General features: G+C 50.1%; 1 protein-coding gene across 2 annotated transcripts in view; it reads right to left on the reverse strand.

Annotated features, from left to right (window-relative positions):
• Positions 1-2218: 2218 nt before the first annotated feature.
• Positions 2219-20223, reverse strand: part of Apcdd1l (APC down-regulated 1 like) — a 61228-nt gene continuing 43223 nt past the window's right edge. The window contains exons 2-4 of one of the 2 annotated variants that reach the window (XM_059262022.1): positions 11215-11353; positions 8071-8623; positions 2219-3060 (exon numbers count right to left, since the gene is read on the reverse strand). In XM_059262022.1, the coding sequence (XP_059118005.1) occupies positions 2290-3060; positions 8071-8623; positions 11215-11353 (1463 nt within the window). In that variant the 3' untranslated portion in view covers positions 2219-2289. Of the gene's footprint in view, positions 3061-8070; positions 8627-11214; positions 11354-20223 lie in introns of both variants that reach the window. The other variant, XM_059262021.1, reaches the window with a different exon arrangement.

Here is a 20223-nt window from a genome sequence, read left to right on the forward strand (position 1 = left end):
GGATCTAAGGCTTTACTTACTGGGGTCGGTGACACGATGCCAGCCCTGTCTCTGTGCCTCCATGTCTCCATATGGAGAATACAGAGGATCAACCCCATCTCCGACTGAGTCCTCCCCACCCAGGGATGCCACAAGTGGCCTGTGGCTTTCACCAGTTTCTGTACCCTTGAGAGTCATCTATGTGCTGAGGCCCTTTCCATCAGGCACCAGGCACTTCTGACCCCATGGGGAGATGTAGAGATGGGCCCTGTCCTTTCCCAGGGAGCTTACATTCTTTAGAGGAGCCAGAGGACAAACGTGAATAAATGAAAGCCTCTCAAACATTGATCAACAGGCGACAATGGTGGACAGAAGAGAAAAAGGGAGATGATCCCTTGGGGGCGGTACCAATGATGAGCCTTCCTGAGAAGGTGATAGTCAGCCTGAGACTTAAATTTCATTTTTCAAGGAAGGAGTTGGCTCTTTCCTGGCCTGAGGGAGGAGGACATGTGGCCAAGGTCCCCAGGCAGGCCCGCTGGTGTGATCAAAAACCAGAAAGGCAGGTGCATCCAGGGTGTGGGGAGCTCCAGCTGAACTCTGCAGACAACCATAAGCCAGAGCTGGGTCGCTCTGAGCACAGTGGGCACAGTGGAGGGATGAGGGGCAGGGCACTGGGCGGCTGCAACGGGCCGGCCATTACCGCTCTGCTTTATTCTCCTCACATGTGTCTTTTCTTTGAAACTATAATCCCTTTGGTTGACTTTAATAACCAATGAGAACATTTTTCAGGCTGTTTAACTTTATTAAAAGGTTTAAATTTGATGATGAACATCGGCACGGTTGCTTCTGGCCTCAGATAGAAGGCTTGCTCAGCCATGGCTGTGTTCCCAACACCCACTGTCATCCCCACATGTTAACCTCCCTCCCCACTGCCATGTAGTCCGAGACTGTAAATAATCTAATTATTTCTTGTACTTTGGTAAATATGCCAGGAACACTGGTAGCTGTCTGAGACCCACAGAGAATATTAACTTGGTGCCTTTTTTTTTTTTTTTTTTTTGAGAAGAATAGATAATAAGTTAGAGCAATCTCCTTGGACTGATTGAACCCCACACAGTCTCAGGGAGGCCAAGGGCTTTCCTCTGTATGCATCATTAGCTTCATATAGGATTGCTCAAGATCTGTGATAAGAGGCACCGTGGGAGGGGGAGGAAGGGGCTAGGAACAAGTTGCTCACAGTCCTGAAAACCCTTGAGCTCATCAGGATACCAGTTAATCTCTCAGTGTGCAGATGAAGCCCTAGGCCTATGAGCAGGGTCCCTACCGTGATGACAGCCCCCCTGAGCAGATGAGAACTCGACGTATTAGCGTCACAGTGTGGGGACTTGGGGAGGCCAGGCTTGCTGGGTCCTGCCTCCAGATGTTGCTATGTAGCCTGGTGGGCCTGGCCTCCCCGTCCTGGTCTGTTGACAGCAGCGGAGTCTGGAAGAATATTCGGGGCTAATTACAGAGCACATCGTACTGTAGCTATCATTAGTATTAATTAGTTTCCAAAGGCAGAAATGCACTTTCCTCCGTGGACTGCGCCCTGCTTGGCTAGCTCTAAGCTTGCAGGCACTATGCGTGGGCGCGGGAGACTTAGAGGCCACAGCCTGCAGGGAAAGGCCAAGGTCTCAGCTCAGATCGAGCCCTCTTTTCGTGCTCTGTGGCCCTGGAGGACCGGATTTATCCATGTGCTGTGTTGCCAGCTTGAGGTCTGACTTACAGAAGCATAAGCAGATGCCCAAAGATGCCAACAGGCAGAACTCAAGAAAGCCGGCTGCCCCCAGAGAGACAAGCCCTCTGCCAGAGAGCTGAGAAGTACTGAAAGCCCCAAGTGGCATCTTTAATTCATGCCCTGGCTGAGTTTGTATTGCTAAATTCAAATTAATGATCTCTACACCACAACCCAGAACCTGGCCAAGCGGCAGGAAGCATCCTTGGGCACCATCATAGGATGTCCTCTGTCTCAACACCCCAGGCAAGGAAGAGCGAGTACATCAACACCAACCCCAATGATTAAAACCAGCAGAAGGGTTTTAGAAACAACACGTTTGCGGCCACATCCAGACCTGTGGTCTGGGACCCCTGGCTTTGCAGTGCTGTTGAGCCCTGTGGGATACAGGCTGAGCCAGAGGCAGCAGGGCCGATGTCCATCCAAGACAGAGCAGTGGAGAAGGGCTGTTTTCTTCCCAAGACAGCACAGAGCCAGGTGGGGATCTGCAGGGCCACACAGTGTCCAAGGGGCCACCTGGAAGTCAAAGACTGATGTCATAGCCATTCAAAGGGGGGCAGTCCTTGAATGAGGAGGAGTATGGGGAGAGGGATGACAGGAAGATATGGTGCCCACCCAATGGGGGGATTCTGCATTGGAGGCCTGTGCAGTGAGGGACTAGGGGCCCCTTGGGCCTGCCTCTTGCAGAGCACCAGGGGTGCCTGGAAGGAGGTGGGGCGTTTCTCAGGAGTGTCCGGACTGGACCCATCTGTGGGCCTCTGCCCAATGAAGAGCAGGCTCTGCCCCCGGGCATCTTGTTCCATTTTGAACAGCTCATACTCTATATGTGGGAGCCTGATGCCCAGTGGTAGGCACCCGTTGGTGGCTGTGACATCCCTCTCAGTGCCTACTGACCATACCCCTGGGCCTCCACAGCTGCTTGGCTTGGAGAAGTTGAGTATGGCTGTAGTAACCTGGTCCATGGGGGCCACATGGGCCCGTGTAACCTCAAACATCAGCTCAGTACCACCGTGGACCCGTGGGGATGGGGTGCCTCTGGAGTAGTGGCCTGCGGCAAACACGGTGAAAGTGGGCTGACGGCAAGCAGGATCCGAGAAATGGCGGTAGTGTCCTTCCCAGGAGCGTCTGTGGTCGTCAAAGGTGAAGAGCCGAGTGAGGAACAGCACAGCAGGCCTGGCCTCGCAGCCCAGGCTGACCCAGTGGCCACCCAGGTGCAGTGGCAGCGATGGCCGGGAGGGCAGCACAGGTGGGTGGTGCTCATCAGAGCAGGCAATGAGGCTGCAGGCCAGGCAGGGCCAAGTGTGGTGCTGCCAAAGTTGAAACAGAGTGGTCAGGCACTAGCAGAGCCAGACCTGCGACTGGACCTCATGATTAGCCAGGTGAGCCCTCCTTCCCGGTTGCTCGGTTCGCTTTGCCCTGCTACCCTCTAGCAGGTGGGCCTCCTTGATGTCCTTGGACTTAGAAGGAAAGACACCCCCCGCCCAGCCTCTGCACATGTCCTGAGGAAGTCTAATCAAGGCTTCAACTTATAAAGCAGACTCAAGACCTGTCCTGTCACCTCCTCATAGACACCCCTCCCTCCCTCCCTCTTCCCTTCTGCATTAGGCTGGAAGTGGCAAAAACTTTCTAGGCAGCAGCCCTGACCTCTCCCAACCCTAGGCTCCCAGCAAACACACACTTGTTGAATGAATGAGAAATGGGCTGAAGTTTCATTGGGTCTTAGGTCCCCAGATTTAGAAGAAGTCCTGCGCAGTTTGCCTTCCGGCTCACCACCACTATCCCTTTACTTTTGCAGCTTCCTCACGTGCTGGGGTCTATGTTGAACCCCCTCCTGCAACTCAAGGACAGTGAAACTCAAAAGGCCAGGTGGCCTGCCACAGTTGTCCATGGTTGAACACAGCCCTACAGAGCTTGTCCCAAAGCCTCACTGCAAGGGGGAGGGCCAAGGCTGCCGTGGTTATTTTTGTTTTGCGTGTGTGTGTGTGTGTGTGTGTGTGTGTGTGTGTGTGTGTGTGTGTGTGTGTGGTGGTTGGGGGGTTGTAGAGGGGCGTGGAGGTGTGCTCCTGTGTACGCAGGCACATGTGGAGGCTGGAGGTTGACAAAGGGAGTCTTCCTCTTGCTACTCTCCACTGTGTTCTATGAGGCAGAGTCTCTCAGTTGAACCCAAGCTTGTCAGTAGGACTCATCTTCCTAGCCAGATAGCCTTGGGCTTCTCTTGGCTTTGCTTTCTGAATGCTGGAATTACAGCACGCTGCCACACCCGCCCAGCATTTTAGCTACATCTGGGGTTCCAGATTCCAACCCTTGGCCTGGCTCTGCAGTTGCATGAACCAGTGAGCTTCTCCCCAGCCCTGTACCACCCAGGCCTTTTATGAGATAAATTTCTTCTATGTAGCCCAAGCGAACCTTGAACTTGCTTTTTAACTTGGACAGAACTTGTGCTCCTGATTCTCCTTCTTCTACGTCCCTGAAGTGCTGGGATTATGAGCATGGACCAGCCTGCCCAGCCTCCGGCATTACTGTACCAAACAAAACCAGCTGCACTGGAGCCCTGGGGTTTGCAGGACCCCTCTGCTGCCCCAGGGTATGCACCGCTTTCCTCTTGCTTTGGATTGTTTGAAGTTATCCCAGATTCTGCTCTGCTAAGCAGACTAAAACCCAACAACAGCAAACAGACATGAAATCTAATTGGTCTACATTTTGGAGTGAAAAAATTTAGTAGAGGCCAGAAAAGAACCAGGCACAGACCCCCCTCTCCCCTGCCTCCCTTCTCTCTTCCCTTCCCTCTTCTCCTCCTTTCCTTAAAGGGAGCTGCTGCCTGGAGTTAACAGAGTCCTCTTTGCAGATATGAAGGCCTTGGAATACCACTTCTCAGTGCTGGCCTGAGAGCAGGCAATCAGCCCTGTTCCCGCTGTTCCTGAGGGAAACTTGGGGACTGAGGCCCAAGCAGAAAAGGCAAGGGGGAGGGAATTTTTTTCTTTTGTTTGGATTGTCACACTTTCAAAGCTCTTACTATTAATATGTATTCCTGTGAGGAAGCCGAACTTCTATTTCTATAACACGTGACCCTATATCATGTTTTATTTCTGGATATTATTCTTATTATCATTATTATTTTGAGAGAGAGAGAGTCATGCTATATAGCCGAGGCTCGGTTCAAACTCCAGGCCATCCTTTTTGCCTCAGCTTCCAAAGGGCTCAGATGACAGGCAAGCACTATCATGCCTAGCTGTTTGGGGGATTCTGACCTGGAGGACTCGAAGGCACTTTGAAACACTGGTAAATGGCGGCAGACTTGTTTGTGATGGAGGAAGCGATGGCAGTTAGCTGGAGTGTCAGTAATTGGGAGGCCGGCTGATAAGAGTTCCCTCTAATTTAGGCCTTTTAACCCACATTCTGAACTATGCTCACACTAATGTGTATTGACAGGACCAAATGCACAGCATTGAAATAGTCCCAGAGTGGCTCTTTTCTGCCACACACACAGAGACACACTCATGGCTTCACACGTGCATGATCCCCGTGCAGAGGGACATTGCAGGAGCTGGCTGGTCATTTGGGGCAAGTGGTTTGGGGCATAGCAGAGCTTTGAAGGTAGTTGAGGGGACAGAAAAGGCATTTCCTACTCAGGAACAGTTAAAGGAGGTGACACAAAGCTCTTGTCCCCATCAAACGCCTCCAGGATGTCCTCAACAGGGGCCAGAGGCCCATGTGTTAATAGACAAAGCCCCCAGCCTCACATTGCCAGCTTCACCAGCCATTTCTCCTACGGCACGTACCAATTTCTAATTAAGCCCCAGAGGTGATGCCTGCCCGGATGACTGTGGTAGAGAATGGACTGATTGATTAATATTCTATATCCAGGCAATAAATTTGGGGATCAAATTGGTTTTAAATTAACTTCTAAAAATGTTCGTGTTTACCATCTGGTTTTGGTCTCAGGCAAGGCTCAGGCCCCCAAGAGCAGAATGTAAGGAGAGTGAGGCGCTGTTTGGGGATTTGACTGTAGCATTTCCTTCTCTCAAACGATCTTCCTCCCCCTCCCCAAGAGGGGAGTTGCTGAGCAGACCTTTAATTTAATGTCTGCATCTGGTGCTGGTCTGCAATGACATGTTTCTATGTGTCTTGTTTCTCAATCACTTTTCCAGCCTGTGTAGGCCACCAGGGCTGGCAGGGTGGCAGGAAGGGAAGGAAGGCCCCTGAATTCAGCCCAGGAAATAGGATTCTGTCAGCCCTCATGGTGTTCCTTGGAACAAGGAGGTGGGGGCTGTAATCAACTCACCTTGTGTGCCTTCCTCCTCAGGATTAAGTCCTGAGCATCATTGACAGTTGTCAAAAGGGATTGATTTTGAGGTCATTTGAAAAGAACCCTGAGGAGCCGGGCCTGCCTGGGCAGTGATGGTGCATACCTTTAATCCCTGCACTCGGGAGGCAGAAGCAGGCAGATCTCTGTGAGTTTGATGCCAGCCTGGTCAATAGAGCGAGTTCCAGGACAGCCAGAGCTACACAGAGAGACCCTGTCTCAAAAAGCGAAACAAAAAAAAGACCCTTCTCAGGAGAACCTTGACATGTTCCTTCTCTTCCTCCTAGATCCTGGGTTTGGGGTTGAAAAGTGTAAGGTGGGCAGATGTGCATGGTCTAGCTCTCACCCCTTGGTGATTCTGGCAAGCAGTTGCTACCAGAGATCAGAAATTGTCCTGTTTGGCTTTGCTTGAGTGTACAGTACACAGTAGGCACTCAATATATGCTACATGATGGGAGAGTGGCCCAAGGTTCAGATATTATTTGGTAAAGATGGTGGAACTTATTCCTCCCACTCTCGATTTCTTTTTTTGTTCTTTATTGTTTTGTTGGTTTTTGAGACTGGCCTCAAATTCAAAGCAGTCTCCTTGCCTTTGATCCCAAAGTGCCAGGGTTACAGAGGGGAGCTACTGTGCTCAGCTTGACTATCAGGAAATAAATAAGGGGTTCACTGGCCAGCAGTTCCTAACTAGGACTAGAGTCCTAGCCCGCTTTCATCTCCATTTACAGTGAGCAGCAAGTCCCAGCATCACCGTATGTCCCTGTGTGTCACCTGTGTCCTGCTGTCAGTGTCCCAGACACTGGGAACATTGTTTGCGCTTATCACTGCTTAGACCTGAGGATGAAGAAAGAGTCCCTGTTCTCAGCTATCCCATCACAGCTTTGCATCTTTAGACTATGTTAGTGGGGTTGGCTTCCACTTACAGCCAATGCCTTCAAGACATAAATGTCTTCAATTTTTTTTTCTCAACATTTTTTCTGAGGCGGTGTTCTCAGGCGTTACCAGCTACCAGACAGGGTCTCAGCACCAAAAGTCCACCAGCCCCACCTTTTATAGTGTAGGATAGTATGCTGGCTTCCTTTACACTTGAGTTCCATGATGGTCACTTTGGAATCTCATGGAGGGGCAGTTCGCTGTAGCTAGAGCCTCCTTACTCTGGGGAACAGCTCACAGACCACCAGGGCACATGTTAGAAGTGAGGACCACGGGCCTCACCCTGGACCCACATGTCCACAGAGGCCTTAACTCAGAGTCCTTTGTTTTCACTAAGCAACCCCAAAACAGTGAGAGTGAGTACCCATGTGCAATGCCTCCTGTGCTCATTATACCAACTCCTTAATGTTTGTGGAGTTGGATGCAGCACACTATAACATCAGCACGTGTGCACACATGCATCAGTGGTTTGTTCCCTGGTCACCAGGGAGCCCCCTGGGCTCCTGAAGGATGTCATTAAGAGGGTACTCTCAGTCCCAGCAGAGTGTTCCCAGTGCATGTGCCAACATTATGCTGCCTTTAGCCAGATGCCAGACCCCATGTTGGCTGATGCCACAGACCTCTCCTGATGGAGTGCTTAGAGCCCAAGGGAGGAGGTAACAGGCGGGCTCCCTAACAGCAGCATATGCTGGGTGTTGGGCGATGTGTAGAGTAGGGAGTGGCTAGAAGGACTAGGTAAACTGAGAACCAAGGAGGGGAAAACAGCTGGAGCCATTGTGCCATGCAGGGACAGGTATGAGGTCTTGCAAAAATCATGAAGACCAAACCTAAAAGATGCATGCTGAGAATGACTGGGCCAGGGAGGGTGAATCATGTCATTCTCTACAAAATGCCATCTAGCCTTGCAAAAGCTGAGAAAAGATGGCTCAAGCAGAAGTAATAGAATGTGCTAATGTCCTGAGGTTAGCTGATCAGAGGTGAGGGCAGTAAGAAGAATAGTGCAGAGACCCTTAGCAGGACCAGATTCTAAAGGACCTGCTGAGCTGGACACCAGAACACACCCAGAGGGGCCCATACTCACCAGGACACTTTGCAGGGGGCACTGGTAGCCAGTGGGTCGGTAGTGCTGCCTCTCTGTCCAGTCGGTGTGGACATCCCCAAGGAACAGCTCCTTGACTAGATGGGGTGCTACCCCAGGCTGTTGTTGCATGTGACGCTGCAGGCGCAGCAGACTGAGTTCATTCATGCTGAAGCCTAGTGCAGCCAGGCAGTCACCTGGTACCTGGGAACTCAGCAGCTCATACAGTGTCCCTGGCAGCCAGGCCCGGTCTAGGGGCAGCTGTCCTGTACAATCCTGGCCAGCCTGGGTCTGGTTGAGGCGCCTGGCAGTGTCAAGCAGGGCATGGTGGCTGTGGAAGACTATGCCCACCTTGTGAAGATGGTAGTCAGCCTCGGTGGCACCCTGAGTGATCCAGGAGGCCCGGCGCAGACGAACTTTGCCCTTGATGAGGAGTGAGTGGGCAGGCTCCTGGCAGGAGGGGTCCCTGTAGTAGAACTGGTAGGCTCGGAATAGACGGTTGGAATAGAAGGTGTAGGAGCGGGTGAGGAATTCTGGTCCCGGACGTACCTCACAGCTGCTGGGAGGAGATGGGTTTTGAACAGAGAAATGAAAACCTACCTGGGTGTCCCCTTCCCTCTGAACTGGGCTCCCATGTCTCCAGCCTCCTTCACTCAGGCCTGGGCCCCATAGCCTGTTTCCCCAGCTGGGGGCCTTCTCAGTCTTATGATCTGCATAAAAGCTCTCCAGTTCTCCTGGTCAACCTCATGGTCCTAACTGGACTGTTGCCACCATCTACCACTCAGTGTACTCTTAGCTTCCTAGGAACCCTGGCCTGTTCCGCATTGAGTTCCAGGGATGACTTGTTCTGTCCTGGACTTCTTATTGAATGAAGTTGGGTAGAAGGAGCACAGAGGGACCTCTCTCAAGGGTCTCCCCTTCAGTGAGCTGCTTTCTTTCCCTGGTTTACTCATATACTAGTGAAATACTTCCATAAAGGGGTTGGACAATACATACTTTGTGGGTTGAAGGCAGATCAGGGTTCTGTTTCAGGCACTCAGCATTGCCATCAGGGAGAATGACTGCACCCTAGCAAGACTGGGGAGATAGCTCAGTGGGTAAAGTGTTTGCCACACAAGTGTGATGCCCTCTGAGTTTGATCTCCAGTGTCCAAACAATAAAAAGTAGTTGTGGTATGTGCCTGTAATCCTAGCTCTGGGGAGGTAGAGACTGGAGGATTTCTAGGGATTGATGGAGATTCCCAGGTCTCAGTGAGAGACTCTACCTTAAAAAACTAAGGTGGAGAACAATTGAGGAATTGTGGAAGTCACCTACATCTACCTCCATACACACACGCACGCACGCACGCACGCACGCACGCACACATGCATGCACGTGCACACATAGAGGTGGTCAGCTGACCTGGCCTCCAGGATCTAGTCTGTTAACAATGTAAACAGGTCTAGAGGCTGTACAGAAGGGAAAGGAGTGACTCCTGGCCTCACAGCCATGGCCAAGGGTAGAAGATCCCTGTTGAGGGCTCACTGTGGTGTGTGGTGGGGGATGCCCCTCATTCCCTCGTGCCCACCTGGATTGCCACCTTAATATGTATTCTGTTCTTAGGTGGCTCTCATCCAAGCAGAAAGAGCTCCCTTTTTTTCTCCAGGCTTTCTGCTAACATGAAGGAGAAAGCCTTGGCTGAGAGCTAATGAGTCTTAAGCCTCAGCTCCCATTTCTCCCAGAGAGAGCAGACGCTGAGCCTGAGATGGGTCATGAATCTAGAGAGAACCCAATTATGTGGTTTTGTTCCACTGAGTCTCTTCACAGTTACTTCTTATTTATGGCAAGTGGCTGTTCTCTGCATCCAGAGCTATGTTAGGCATCTTTAAAAAATAATTATATTACACTATAAATGTGTGCTGTTTACTGTATGCCAATTATACCCCAATAAGGCTGTAAAAATGCATGAATGTGTTTAAGTAAATAAAAGTAAGTTGGTCTGAAGAAAAACAGCAAGTGGCTAATAGGCCAGGCCACAGCTACAGTGAGGAAGGAGCGGCTGCCTGCACACCCGAAGACCTCAGACGGGGCCTGCAGGACAAAACGACTTTCCTAGGGCATGCAGAGTGTTGTCTCACAGTCCCAGACTATTGACCCTTTTCTACACTCCTCTCAGAAAGCAACAAGTACAGTGGGAACTTTCTAGGAAGAAAGTTCTGGAAGTTTCTTAGAATTGCTCCAGATGTTGTTGTTGGAGGCAGGAGCAGCAGAGCTCAGCGTCCCCCTCTGTGCACTCGGTGACCCTGCCAGGAGCAGCCTAGGTCCCAGTTGGACTGAATGAAGTAGGGCTGCAGCCCCAGAGCCTGGGAAAAGTGCTAGAAACAATTTTGAAAACTTGCGCCCTGCCCCCTCCCGGCACCCAAAGCGCTAGCAGATGTTTGGCAAGCAGATTTCTCCATGAGCTCAGGAGGTACGTGGAGGACATGGAAAGTTCAGTCCTTGACCCCAGAACGGAATGGGCTGAGGAGCAGACCTGAGGGGCTAAGTGAGGGGAGCCACAGCTTCCCCTCGGCTCCCACTCCGGGAGGAGGAGTAACCTGATGGCTGCCAAGGATGAGGGGCACAGAGCAACCCCTGCAATAAGATGAGTGTGCCTGCAAGGTTCGGAGAGCTGGGTGGGAACTCAGACTCTGGCTGGCTGGTCACTTCTTGTCTTCTTTGTACCAGTGTGCCTTCCTGTGGATCTCAGAATGGGAACTTCTCTCAACCAGATGCCACCATCTCCAGGAACTTGCCAGGACATATATTGCTTTGTAGCGCAGTTCAATACCATGCCAAATCTACATTACACACTTCCCTGTTTGCCTGTTTAGCCCGTGTCCTACTGCGCACCCTGTGCACCAGCTCGCAAGAGGGAAGCCTGAGTGTCTGTGTCACGGGTTCCCACCTGTGTATCATTCAGCTTAACCGTGTTTGTTGGACATGATGCTTGACAGTTCCTTGCTCCAAATACTACCTCCAGAGGGGAGAAAGCAAGCCCTGTGTTTGGCAAGCAGCCTCTGGGGAACTGGGATCATTATCCCAACTTCATAGAGATCCATGCTGGGACTCTGAGGGAGACGTCTCCCAGCCTAGCAGTGCATGGTTGGGAGCTTAGGGGAGTCTTACCCAGTGGAGATCCAGGACCCACTGATGTGTGGGGGCAGGACAATAGTGATGGGCATACCATTAGGCACTGGCTGCTGACATTGGGGCTCCCAGTGTAGATGGCCATCTCCTGTAATCCCAGCTGTTTCTATGATGTTAGCTACAAAGGAGAAAGAACCCAGTCAGAGATCCACAGGCTTCATGCATACTGCCTGGCCCACCTGCTCTCCTCATGTCAGGGCCTCAGGCAGGCTACACAGCTCACCCTAGGCCCCAGAACACCCAGATGCTTGTGGACTGCATACAGCAGTCTTGCCACTGTCCCCTCCTCTGTACATGGGTGTGGTGGTTCCCCAAAATATTGTGTACCCTAATAAACCTATCTGGGGTCAGAGAACAGAAAAGCCTCTATATACTTAGGATAGGCAGTGGTAGCACATGCCTTTAATCCTAGCATTCCAGAGGCAGAAATCCATCTGTTCAAGGATACAGCCAAGCATGGTGACTCACACCTTTAATCTCAGAAAGCGAGCCTTTAATCCCAGGGAGTGAGGCAGAAAGCAGAAAGGTATATAAGGCATGAGGACCGGGAACTAGAAGCATTTGGCTGGTTAAGCTTCAGGCTTTCGAGCAGCAGTTCAGCTGAGAGCCATTGGGATATGAGGACACAGAGGCTTCCAGTCTGAGGAAACAAGATCAGCTGAGAAGTTGGCCAGGTGAGGTTAGCTGTGTCTTGTTCTGTCTCTCTGATCTTTCAGTGCTCACCCCAATACCTGGCACAGGTTTGAATTTATTAATAAGACCTTTTAAGATTCCTGCTACACATGGGCACATCCCAGAGTCTAGCATAGTTAGCACTCAGCCAATGCTCACTGAGTGTATGGTGGATGCCTAGAGCCTGAGCCGGAGACCAGCCACATAGATCACATCCTGTCTGGCCCTCTTCCCTAAGCCCAGGATAGGATGGCAAGGGCGTGGGACAGCTCCCTTCAGCTCTCAGCTGCTGCTCAGAATTGAGTAGCAAAACTTTCAGCTGCTAAGGAACTGTAATCCCATCAGCGCTGTTACCCCACTCAGAAGGACAGCTGACACAGCCCAGACCACAGGATTCTAGTGTGAACAGCGTCCAAGTTTTACGGCAGTGACTGTCCTCATGGTGGCTCCTGACCCTGGCTGCCAGCCACTACTTCAGGCTTGCCAACCCAGCCCTTCCCACTGAGCTTGGGGCCAAAGTGGGTCAGGAGGGGCTCAGAGAGCTCTGGCCAGCCAGGGCCTCCAGGGAAGCCTATGGATGGAGTGGAGAAACTCTCCCACGGCATATTCCCATCCCTTCCCCACTGCCTGCTCACAGGTTCCCACTGGGCTTGACGGGAGGCCACGGGAACTCCACTTTGCCTCTTGGAGCTCTATCTGGACACACTTAGACCCCAAGCTCTCTATGCCCAGCATTCTCTCAGGAAAACTTACATTCCTGGCATCTGGAGTCACATCCAGAGTCCCTGTGGACTCTGTGACTAGATGAGTGGTGTAGCTGGTGATGATGGTGTCATCAGTCAAGTAAGGGACACAAGTGGCTTTTTAGTATATCCTGCAATCTTTGCAGCCACCCTAGGAGTTGGTTGTGGCTTGGTGGCTCAGCTCCATGGGTTTGTGGCATTCATCAAGAAAAGCATGAGCTAGCACCTAGAGTGCCCAGATTCTGACTATTGCTCCTTTGGGTCACCACCGAGGACAATGGGAACTGATATGGAGACACAGAGTGTGTGTGGACATACATGTATAGGACACACATGTGAAGAGTGACTGAGTGAAGATCTGAATGTGGCCCTTGGACCCATTGGTCAATGAATCTGTTGATTATGGTCAGACAAGTAGGAGAAAAAGAATACAATAGCTAACCAGGGCAAGGAGTCTTATCATGGACACACTGTCACTGGGGAAGCAAGGCTGATGGAAAACTTGCAAGATAGAAGGTGAGTTTTTCAGAATTAATCTGGCACAATGTCAGTAAGACAAAGAAACCTGAGCCAGGTCCCTATGGTGGGTGCATGGATATCCACATTGAGCCCATGCATCCTGAACTGAGACAGATTCTCCTAAGCTGTCAACCTGAACACATTCTGGTGTTTCTGAGCCACCGTTGTGGTCCGAAGCTGCTGGATTCCCTGGATTCAATTTTGCAGGTTAATTTGAACATCACCAGTGTCAATGAAACCTGCCGCAAAGTGTTGATTTGGTGAGCAGATGGAAGCAAAGAGGAAGCAGGAGGAGTCAACCTTATTTGCCTGGTTGGGAAATGAAGCTTACATTTCACAGTGAAACAGCACATGGGCTCTGAAAATTAGAGTGTCGTTGTCTCCATGAATCTCTGGTTCTTGAAGAGATGTTCTCTCTGTTGGGAAGGAAGCCATCATTTTGTTCCATGCCCCCTCCCTGAAGGCACCGAGAAGAGATGTCACGCTCTGTCAAGAAGCCTCAGATGTTATTTCCCCCTAAGTGTGTTTTCGTTTATGTTGTTTTTCTGTGAGAAATTAGGATTTAATTATGTTAGGAGACTGTGAGATACAGTCAAGCCTCTTTGTCTTCAGAACACGAACACACACACAGAGCCCAGCACGGTGGAGACTGTCTTTAAGAAGCCCCAAGGCCCAGCCATGCTGCCTTCCCATAGCCTCAATGTAAAGGTTGTTTAAAGAAAAAAATCAACAACCAACTCAACTTAATAGTTACAAATAGTCTCATGATGTTGCCCCTTACTGCTTTGGGACAGACCTCCATTTTCTTTTCTTTCTTCTCTCCGCTTTCTTTCTCTCCCTGCAGGAAAGTCTTAACTAGATGAACCACTGCTGGCAGATGGGGCCATGGCTGGGTCATACAACTCTTTGCAGGGACCTGAATGCAAAGACCAAATTGATTTTTATCAACCATGGATTTTTAATTAACAGTGCTGTCCACTTTACTGCCGTTCAGTATTTACTGTTTACCCACTAATTAAAAATTATGCTGCTTTTGCACTCATAAGAGTGGGGACATTTGAAATTAGATAGCATCGTTCAAATTACCTGCAGAATTAAATTTAGAGTACCCAACTGCTCAGACCAGGCTCCCAGAGCTGAAAATATGATCTGCCATGGCCCGATGAGTTAGCGGGAGTTAGAACGCCAGGGACAGGCCACTTGCACAAACACCATGTGGGGCATGTTTGTGGCCTTGGGGAGCATAGATGCTTGCTGAGTCCCAACTGTGGGACTCTAGAGAGACACTAGGGTTCCCACATCTACAGAGCCAGTGCCTTGGGAGTGCCCTGTGTCGTGCTGTGACACTTCACAGCCCTGGAGGACACAGCATCCTCTGCCTGACTATTGCTGGGGACAGCCAGTTGTAATCTGCATGGCCATCTGGAGTTCAGGGCCATCCACATCCTACAGCTGAGGAATCAGAGACTTGGGGGGTCAGAGGGACTGCACTGCTGTCACTCCCAGAATCTTGTCTCCTAAAGAACCTTGTTTGTTTGTGGTACCAAGAACTGAATGTAGTACCAACTCTGACGTGCCAGGCAAGGGCTCCACTCGAGCTATATCCCTAGCCTATTTTTATGGATTTTTGGGGGTAGGATCTTTCCCTGGAGCCTAGGCTAACCTGGGACTCACAGTCTTCCTTCTTCTGCCTCCCAAGTGTTGGGTAGGTAGATGTGTGTTTGAAAGCCAGCTCTTAGTCTTAGGTGTGTGTGTGTGTATGTGTGTGTGTGTGTGTGTGTGTGTGTGTGTGTGTGTATGTGTGTGTGTGCACATATGTGGGCATACATATGGAGGACAGAGGAGGATACTTTGGCTGTAAATCTTTAGGCATTGTTCTTTTTTTTTTCATGTCTCTTAGCTTGGAAGTCACCAAGTAGCTAGGCACTCTTTTTAAAAACAAGGGTGCTAAGGAATTAGACAACCTTTAAAGGTGCAGTAAAACGTATCTAATACAATAATCAGGATTAGGTACAGTGGCATTTACAGTTCTTATCACAAGTTCAAGGCCAGTCTGGACAACATAGTGAGACTCTGTCTCCACGAACAAGCAAAACCCACTCATCCTACCCAAAGTTTATCGCTTTAGGCATTTTTAAGTCCACCATTTAGTGGCATTTAGAATAATCACAATACCATGCCGCTATAATTTCTAGTTCCAGAATATTCAGTTACCATGTAAGGAGGCCTGCAGTCAACATCTGTCACTCCCCTTTGCTTAGTCTACAACCACCAATCTCACTGTTACTGTGGGAGGGCTCATCCTTGTATTTCCCATGGAAGGAACCCACTGTGCTTGCCTGTTTCTTACCAGCATCATCCCTAGGATCGCAAGGTCTCTGTGCAGATGTGCAGTGGAGGCCTGGAAAGCCTGCATGCCCAGTCCTGGGACTGGGATCCTTTCGAGAGAGCAGGCCCAAGCGGGTAGGATAAGAGATGATGTTGATGATGATGATGATGATGATGATGATGATGATGATGGTGATGGTGGTGATGATGATGGTGGTGGTGGTGGTGGTGTGTGTGTGTGTGTGTGTGTGTGTGTGTGTGTGTGTGTGTGAGAGAGAGAGAGAGAGAGAGAGAGAGAGAGAGAGAGAGAGAGAGGGGACCCTCTCTGCTCTGGCTGCCTAATCATCAGAAAAGCAAAAGAGGAGAAGACTAAAGATGAGGCTCAGTGAGTTAAGTGCACTTGAAAATCTGAGTTTGTATTCCCAGAACCTATGTGAAAAGCCAGATGTGGCTTGGTGTTTCTGTAAACCCAATGCTGGGGTGGTGGTGGTGGTGGTGGTGGTGGTGGAGGAGGAGGAGGAGGAGGAGGAGGAGGAGGAGGAGGAGGAGGAGGAGGAGGAGAAGGAGGAGAAGGAGGAGGAGGAGGAGGAGGAGGAGGAGGAGACAGGAAGTTGGTTTGAGTTCACTAGCCAGTCAGTCTAGTAAAAATTTAGTGAGCTCTAGATTCAGTGAGAGACCGCTTCTCAAGGGAATAAAGTAGAAAGCCATTGAGAAGGAGCTGTCATCCTGCTTTTCATGAGTATGGATGCATGCAATTGTGCACAGACATTTGCAGACATGCATATCCAACATGCGTGTCACACACACACACACACACACACACACACACACACAGTTGCAGGCTCTAGATTTATAAGGCTGTCCAAGAGGGTTAGAATTCCTTCTTGGAGATGCTGATACCAGTTACTCAGAGCTACCATGATCCTGAGTGTCTTCAAGGAAGAGGACACACAATGGCCCCTAACTTCCCAGGCTTCCCCGGTATCCTTGTCCGTCCATCCGAGCTTCCTTCCTAGCCCATGAGGCATATAGACTTCCCTTTTTCCTTTCACCCACCAGATCCCACAAGGCCACTCTCAGAGTATTCCCAAAGACAAAGGGTTGCCATGTGCCCTCTTCTTTCACCTGCTCTGGTGCTGGCCTACAGGCTGGCACTGTAGCTTCCCCTTTCCCTCCACGTCTTGTGGAAGAGCCATCTCTGGCACAACCCCTCTGCTCTCCACTCCTGTTCAGCCTTCCATACCAGCGATTAGTTATATGCTTTCTATTTGTTTTTGTGTTTGGATTTTTCATTTTGGAACCATTTTAGAAAATGTTGCAGGAGTAGGATCCTGGTATACCCTCTGGCTAGCTACTTTGAAGGTTGTCATCTACTCAGACACCCAACTAAGATCAAAACCAGGAAGCAGAATGTGGTCAGCAGCTTGTCCAAGGTCCACTCACTGTCTTGTTTGTGCCTGGGGTCCAGGAATTTAATTGCCACGTCTCTTCCACATGTGTTTGGTTTTTAATGTTGCCCAACCTTGACACTTTTGGAGAATACTGGCCAGTATTTCATATGTTCCCTTTGTCTGGGACTAGAGTTTCCTATGGTTGAGTTTGACCTGTAATGAATAACTTCCATTCACTCTGTCAGGAGGCTCCGAGTCAGTCGGTCTGCAGTTTGGAACTTCATTACTATGCCTACCAGGTTTCCCCACTGTCAGCCATGATTAAGATGAGGATGTTGTCTTGGTGGTTACTAATGGCCTCAAGGCCACTGCAGATCATCATGGAGACCTGGGAACAATCTTGCTTTTGTTATCCATTGACTCTGGGTGACTCTTGCTTGCCACAGTAAGAACTGCCCTATGTGTTTCCTGACATCCTCCTGGAGGCCGTCACTTGTTTTGAGTTTATGAACCGGCTTGTCCTGTAAGGAACCGTCCCTTCTCCAAACGTCAGTGTTGGCTGCTCATACCTGCCCCTGGATACGGTCTTTAGTTTTCAGACTGTAGGCCATTATTATCAGTGTTTTTCTCCCCAGATTCCACTGATTTGGACATTGAGGGCGCCTGTAGTTCATCTCAAACATTTTCTCCACATGCCCTTGTCAGGTTTTTTTTTTTTCTTTTCCCAGGTGGCAAAAGATCTTTCGGATTCACTTTGAATTTTTTTAGACTCAGCCTAGAGTCAGCCCTTATGTTCTTTTAATGAAAATCTGTAGACATCAGGACTCAGGGACTGGGTGTTCACTGTTGGTGAGAACCACTATGGACCCAGGCTTATCCTCTCTCCTGCCTTCTCTCCCCCTCTCTCCCCTCCCTCCCTTTCCCTCTCCCTCTCTGCATGCTTCCTTTCTCCTTCTCTCATTTCTTCCACTAACCCACTCACTTCTTTCTTTTTTCCCTCCCTCCCTCCCTCCCTCCCTCCCTCCCTCTTTCCCTCCCTCCCTCCCTTCAACAGTGTCCCTATACTAGTCTGCCTGCCCCACCAGGACCAGGTTCTCTTTTCTTGCTCTTCATGTCCCTTCCAGTGCAATGCCTAGTTTATGCCCTAAAAATAATCCTGGAAAGTTCTTAGAACAACACTCCCCAAGTTCTTCTTCCCATGACTCCTCTTAGTTAAATGCAGGGATGACTGCTACTCTCTGTGAGCACCACCCCATTGCCTTGGAGACACCTCTTCCTCCTCTCAGGAAGTGGCTGTCAGGGTCAGGCTGGAGGTAGAGCTGCAGCTGTTGGGATTTTTGAGGCTGGTGGGAAAGGGCGGACCGTAACGGCATTCCCAGGATCTGGGGCCCAGGCGAGTGGAGAGCAAAGAGAGGCAGCTGGATGGAGATGACATGAGAGCATTGGATGAGGCCAAGGCTGGATCCAGGCTCCAAGTCCAATGCCCACTAATTGCACTGGAGCCTGCTGTCCCCAGCGATGTGCTCTAGCTTAACCGGCCTCCAGTCTGAAGTCAGCCTCTCTCAGTTAAGGTCCTGTACCCTACTGAACGGTTCAATAGAAATGCCTGTACACCATACATATAAGGTCACCAATACAACGTCATGGATGCCCGATGCCTTCTAAGAGCCACAGGCAAAAAGCTAAAAAAGAAATAGGTGAAATTAATTTTAGCATCTTTTACCCAGGCCCAACATTACATACAAACGATGAAGGAGATATTTGATGTGCACCCCTTATATAGATTTCACAGCATGATTTCAAAGTTGGGTGGTGTTCATGATTAACAACTCCATTCGATTTAGGTTGACCACATTTCAGTGATGGGTAGGCTGCTGCCTAGGACAGAAACCCCATAGACTGTGAGTCAGCTTTGGGCAACAGGAGGTCCAATGAATGGGGTCTAGTCTCTTATTCAGACTTTGGCCCAGCAGCCCACCCTATGCTCTGTGTATAAATCAGACTTTGTTCCTCCCTCCCTCCCTTCCTCCCTGCCTTCCTTCCTCCTTCTCTTCCTCCCTTCCTTCCTCCCTCTCTCCATCCCCTCCTTCCTTCCATGTGGTTCTTTTTTTTTTTTTTTTTTGAGGCAGGGTCTCATGTATCTCAGGCTGACCTTGAACACACTATGTAGTCAAGGATGACCTTGGACTGCTAATCCTCCAGACTCCACCTCCTCAGTGCTGATTTGCTTTAAAAAATGTACTTGATTAAAAAGGAAACCAACAGAGAGTCAGAACATCTCTGGTTTCTTTCAAACTCTCAGTCTGAGGTAATTCACCTGGAATGCTCAGACTTGGAAGCTTGTGCACATTTTAAATAAAAGTGTCAACAACAGGTCCCACCCAAACAATAAGCTCTTGATTAGAGGAGGCCTGCCTGTGCACACTGGGATGTGCTGGCAGATGATGCTCAGAAAGCTCCAGAAACGGCTGTCAGAGGGGCAGCTCTCAGCGGGCCCACGAAAAACACGTGCTTTGGGATGAGATCACCACACACAAGGCATGAAGAGAGTCCAGCGGATCTCCCCAGAGAAGGTCTCAAGATTGGCATGTAATGACAACTCCAACAAATCACAGAAGAATGAAGACAAAATCAGACACCCCAGAGCCTGTAGGCCCCCCTGCCGTGCTTGGCTGCTCTTCAGCCACCTCACATGTCTCTCATTTGGCCATAATCTTAGAGCCTCATTATCCATCTAATCCAAGGCCTTTGTGCTTAGGGAGTATGTGTGTGTGTACATTTCAACCCTGGGAAACTCAGAAATAGTATGTTCTAGAATGAGCATGTCCCACGTCCCCCTCCTGGCAATTTCTCAGGCCTTTTGGAATGTGTCCTTTTCTGCTGGGTGACCTCAGAGTGGACGGTTGCCCTGAGGACCTTGGGAGGAATGGAACACCTGCATCAACGGATTCCCAGATGGCAGAGGCATGGGGAGGGACTTTAGATGAAAGCCCACATGGGAAGGCTAGCAAGGCGACAGCATGACTCCCCAGTGTCCTTCCGGCTTTCCATGCACCCCAGAACTCAGGCATCAGGGATGAAGTTTGGCCTTGCCATTGGTGCTGCTCTGTAGCCATGAGCTCCTATGCGTGGGAAGCCCTTTGTCAAGGGGAGAGGTTTGCCGTTGGGACATCTTTCCTGTGTTTAGCATTTCCTGCTAGGGGAAGAGGAAGCTCATGGCTCCTGGGATGGGAAAGGAATGAGGGGCTTGGGGAGACAAGATTTGGCCCACTCAGCTAGCCCATCCGCCAGGTTTTTCTGTTTGTTTGTTTAAGAATGTTCCAGTACAAAAACTT

The sequence above is a fragment of the Peromyscus eremicus genome, chromosome 4 (genome assembly GCF_949786415.1).
Source record: "Peromyscus eremicus chromosome 4, PerEre_H2_v1, whole genome shotgun sequence".
Classification (NCBI taxonomy): domain Eukaryota; kingdom Metazoa; phylum Chordata; class Mammalia; order Rodentia; family Cricetidae; genus Peromyscus; species Peromyscus eremicus.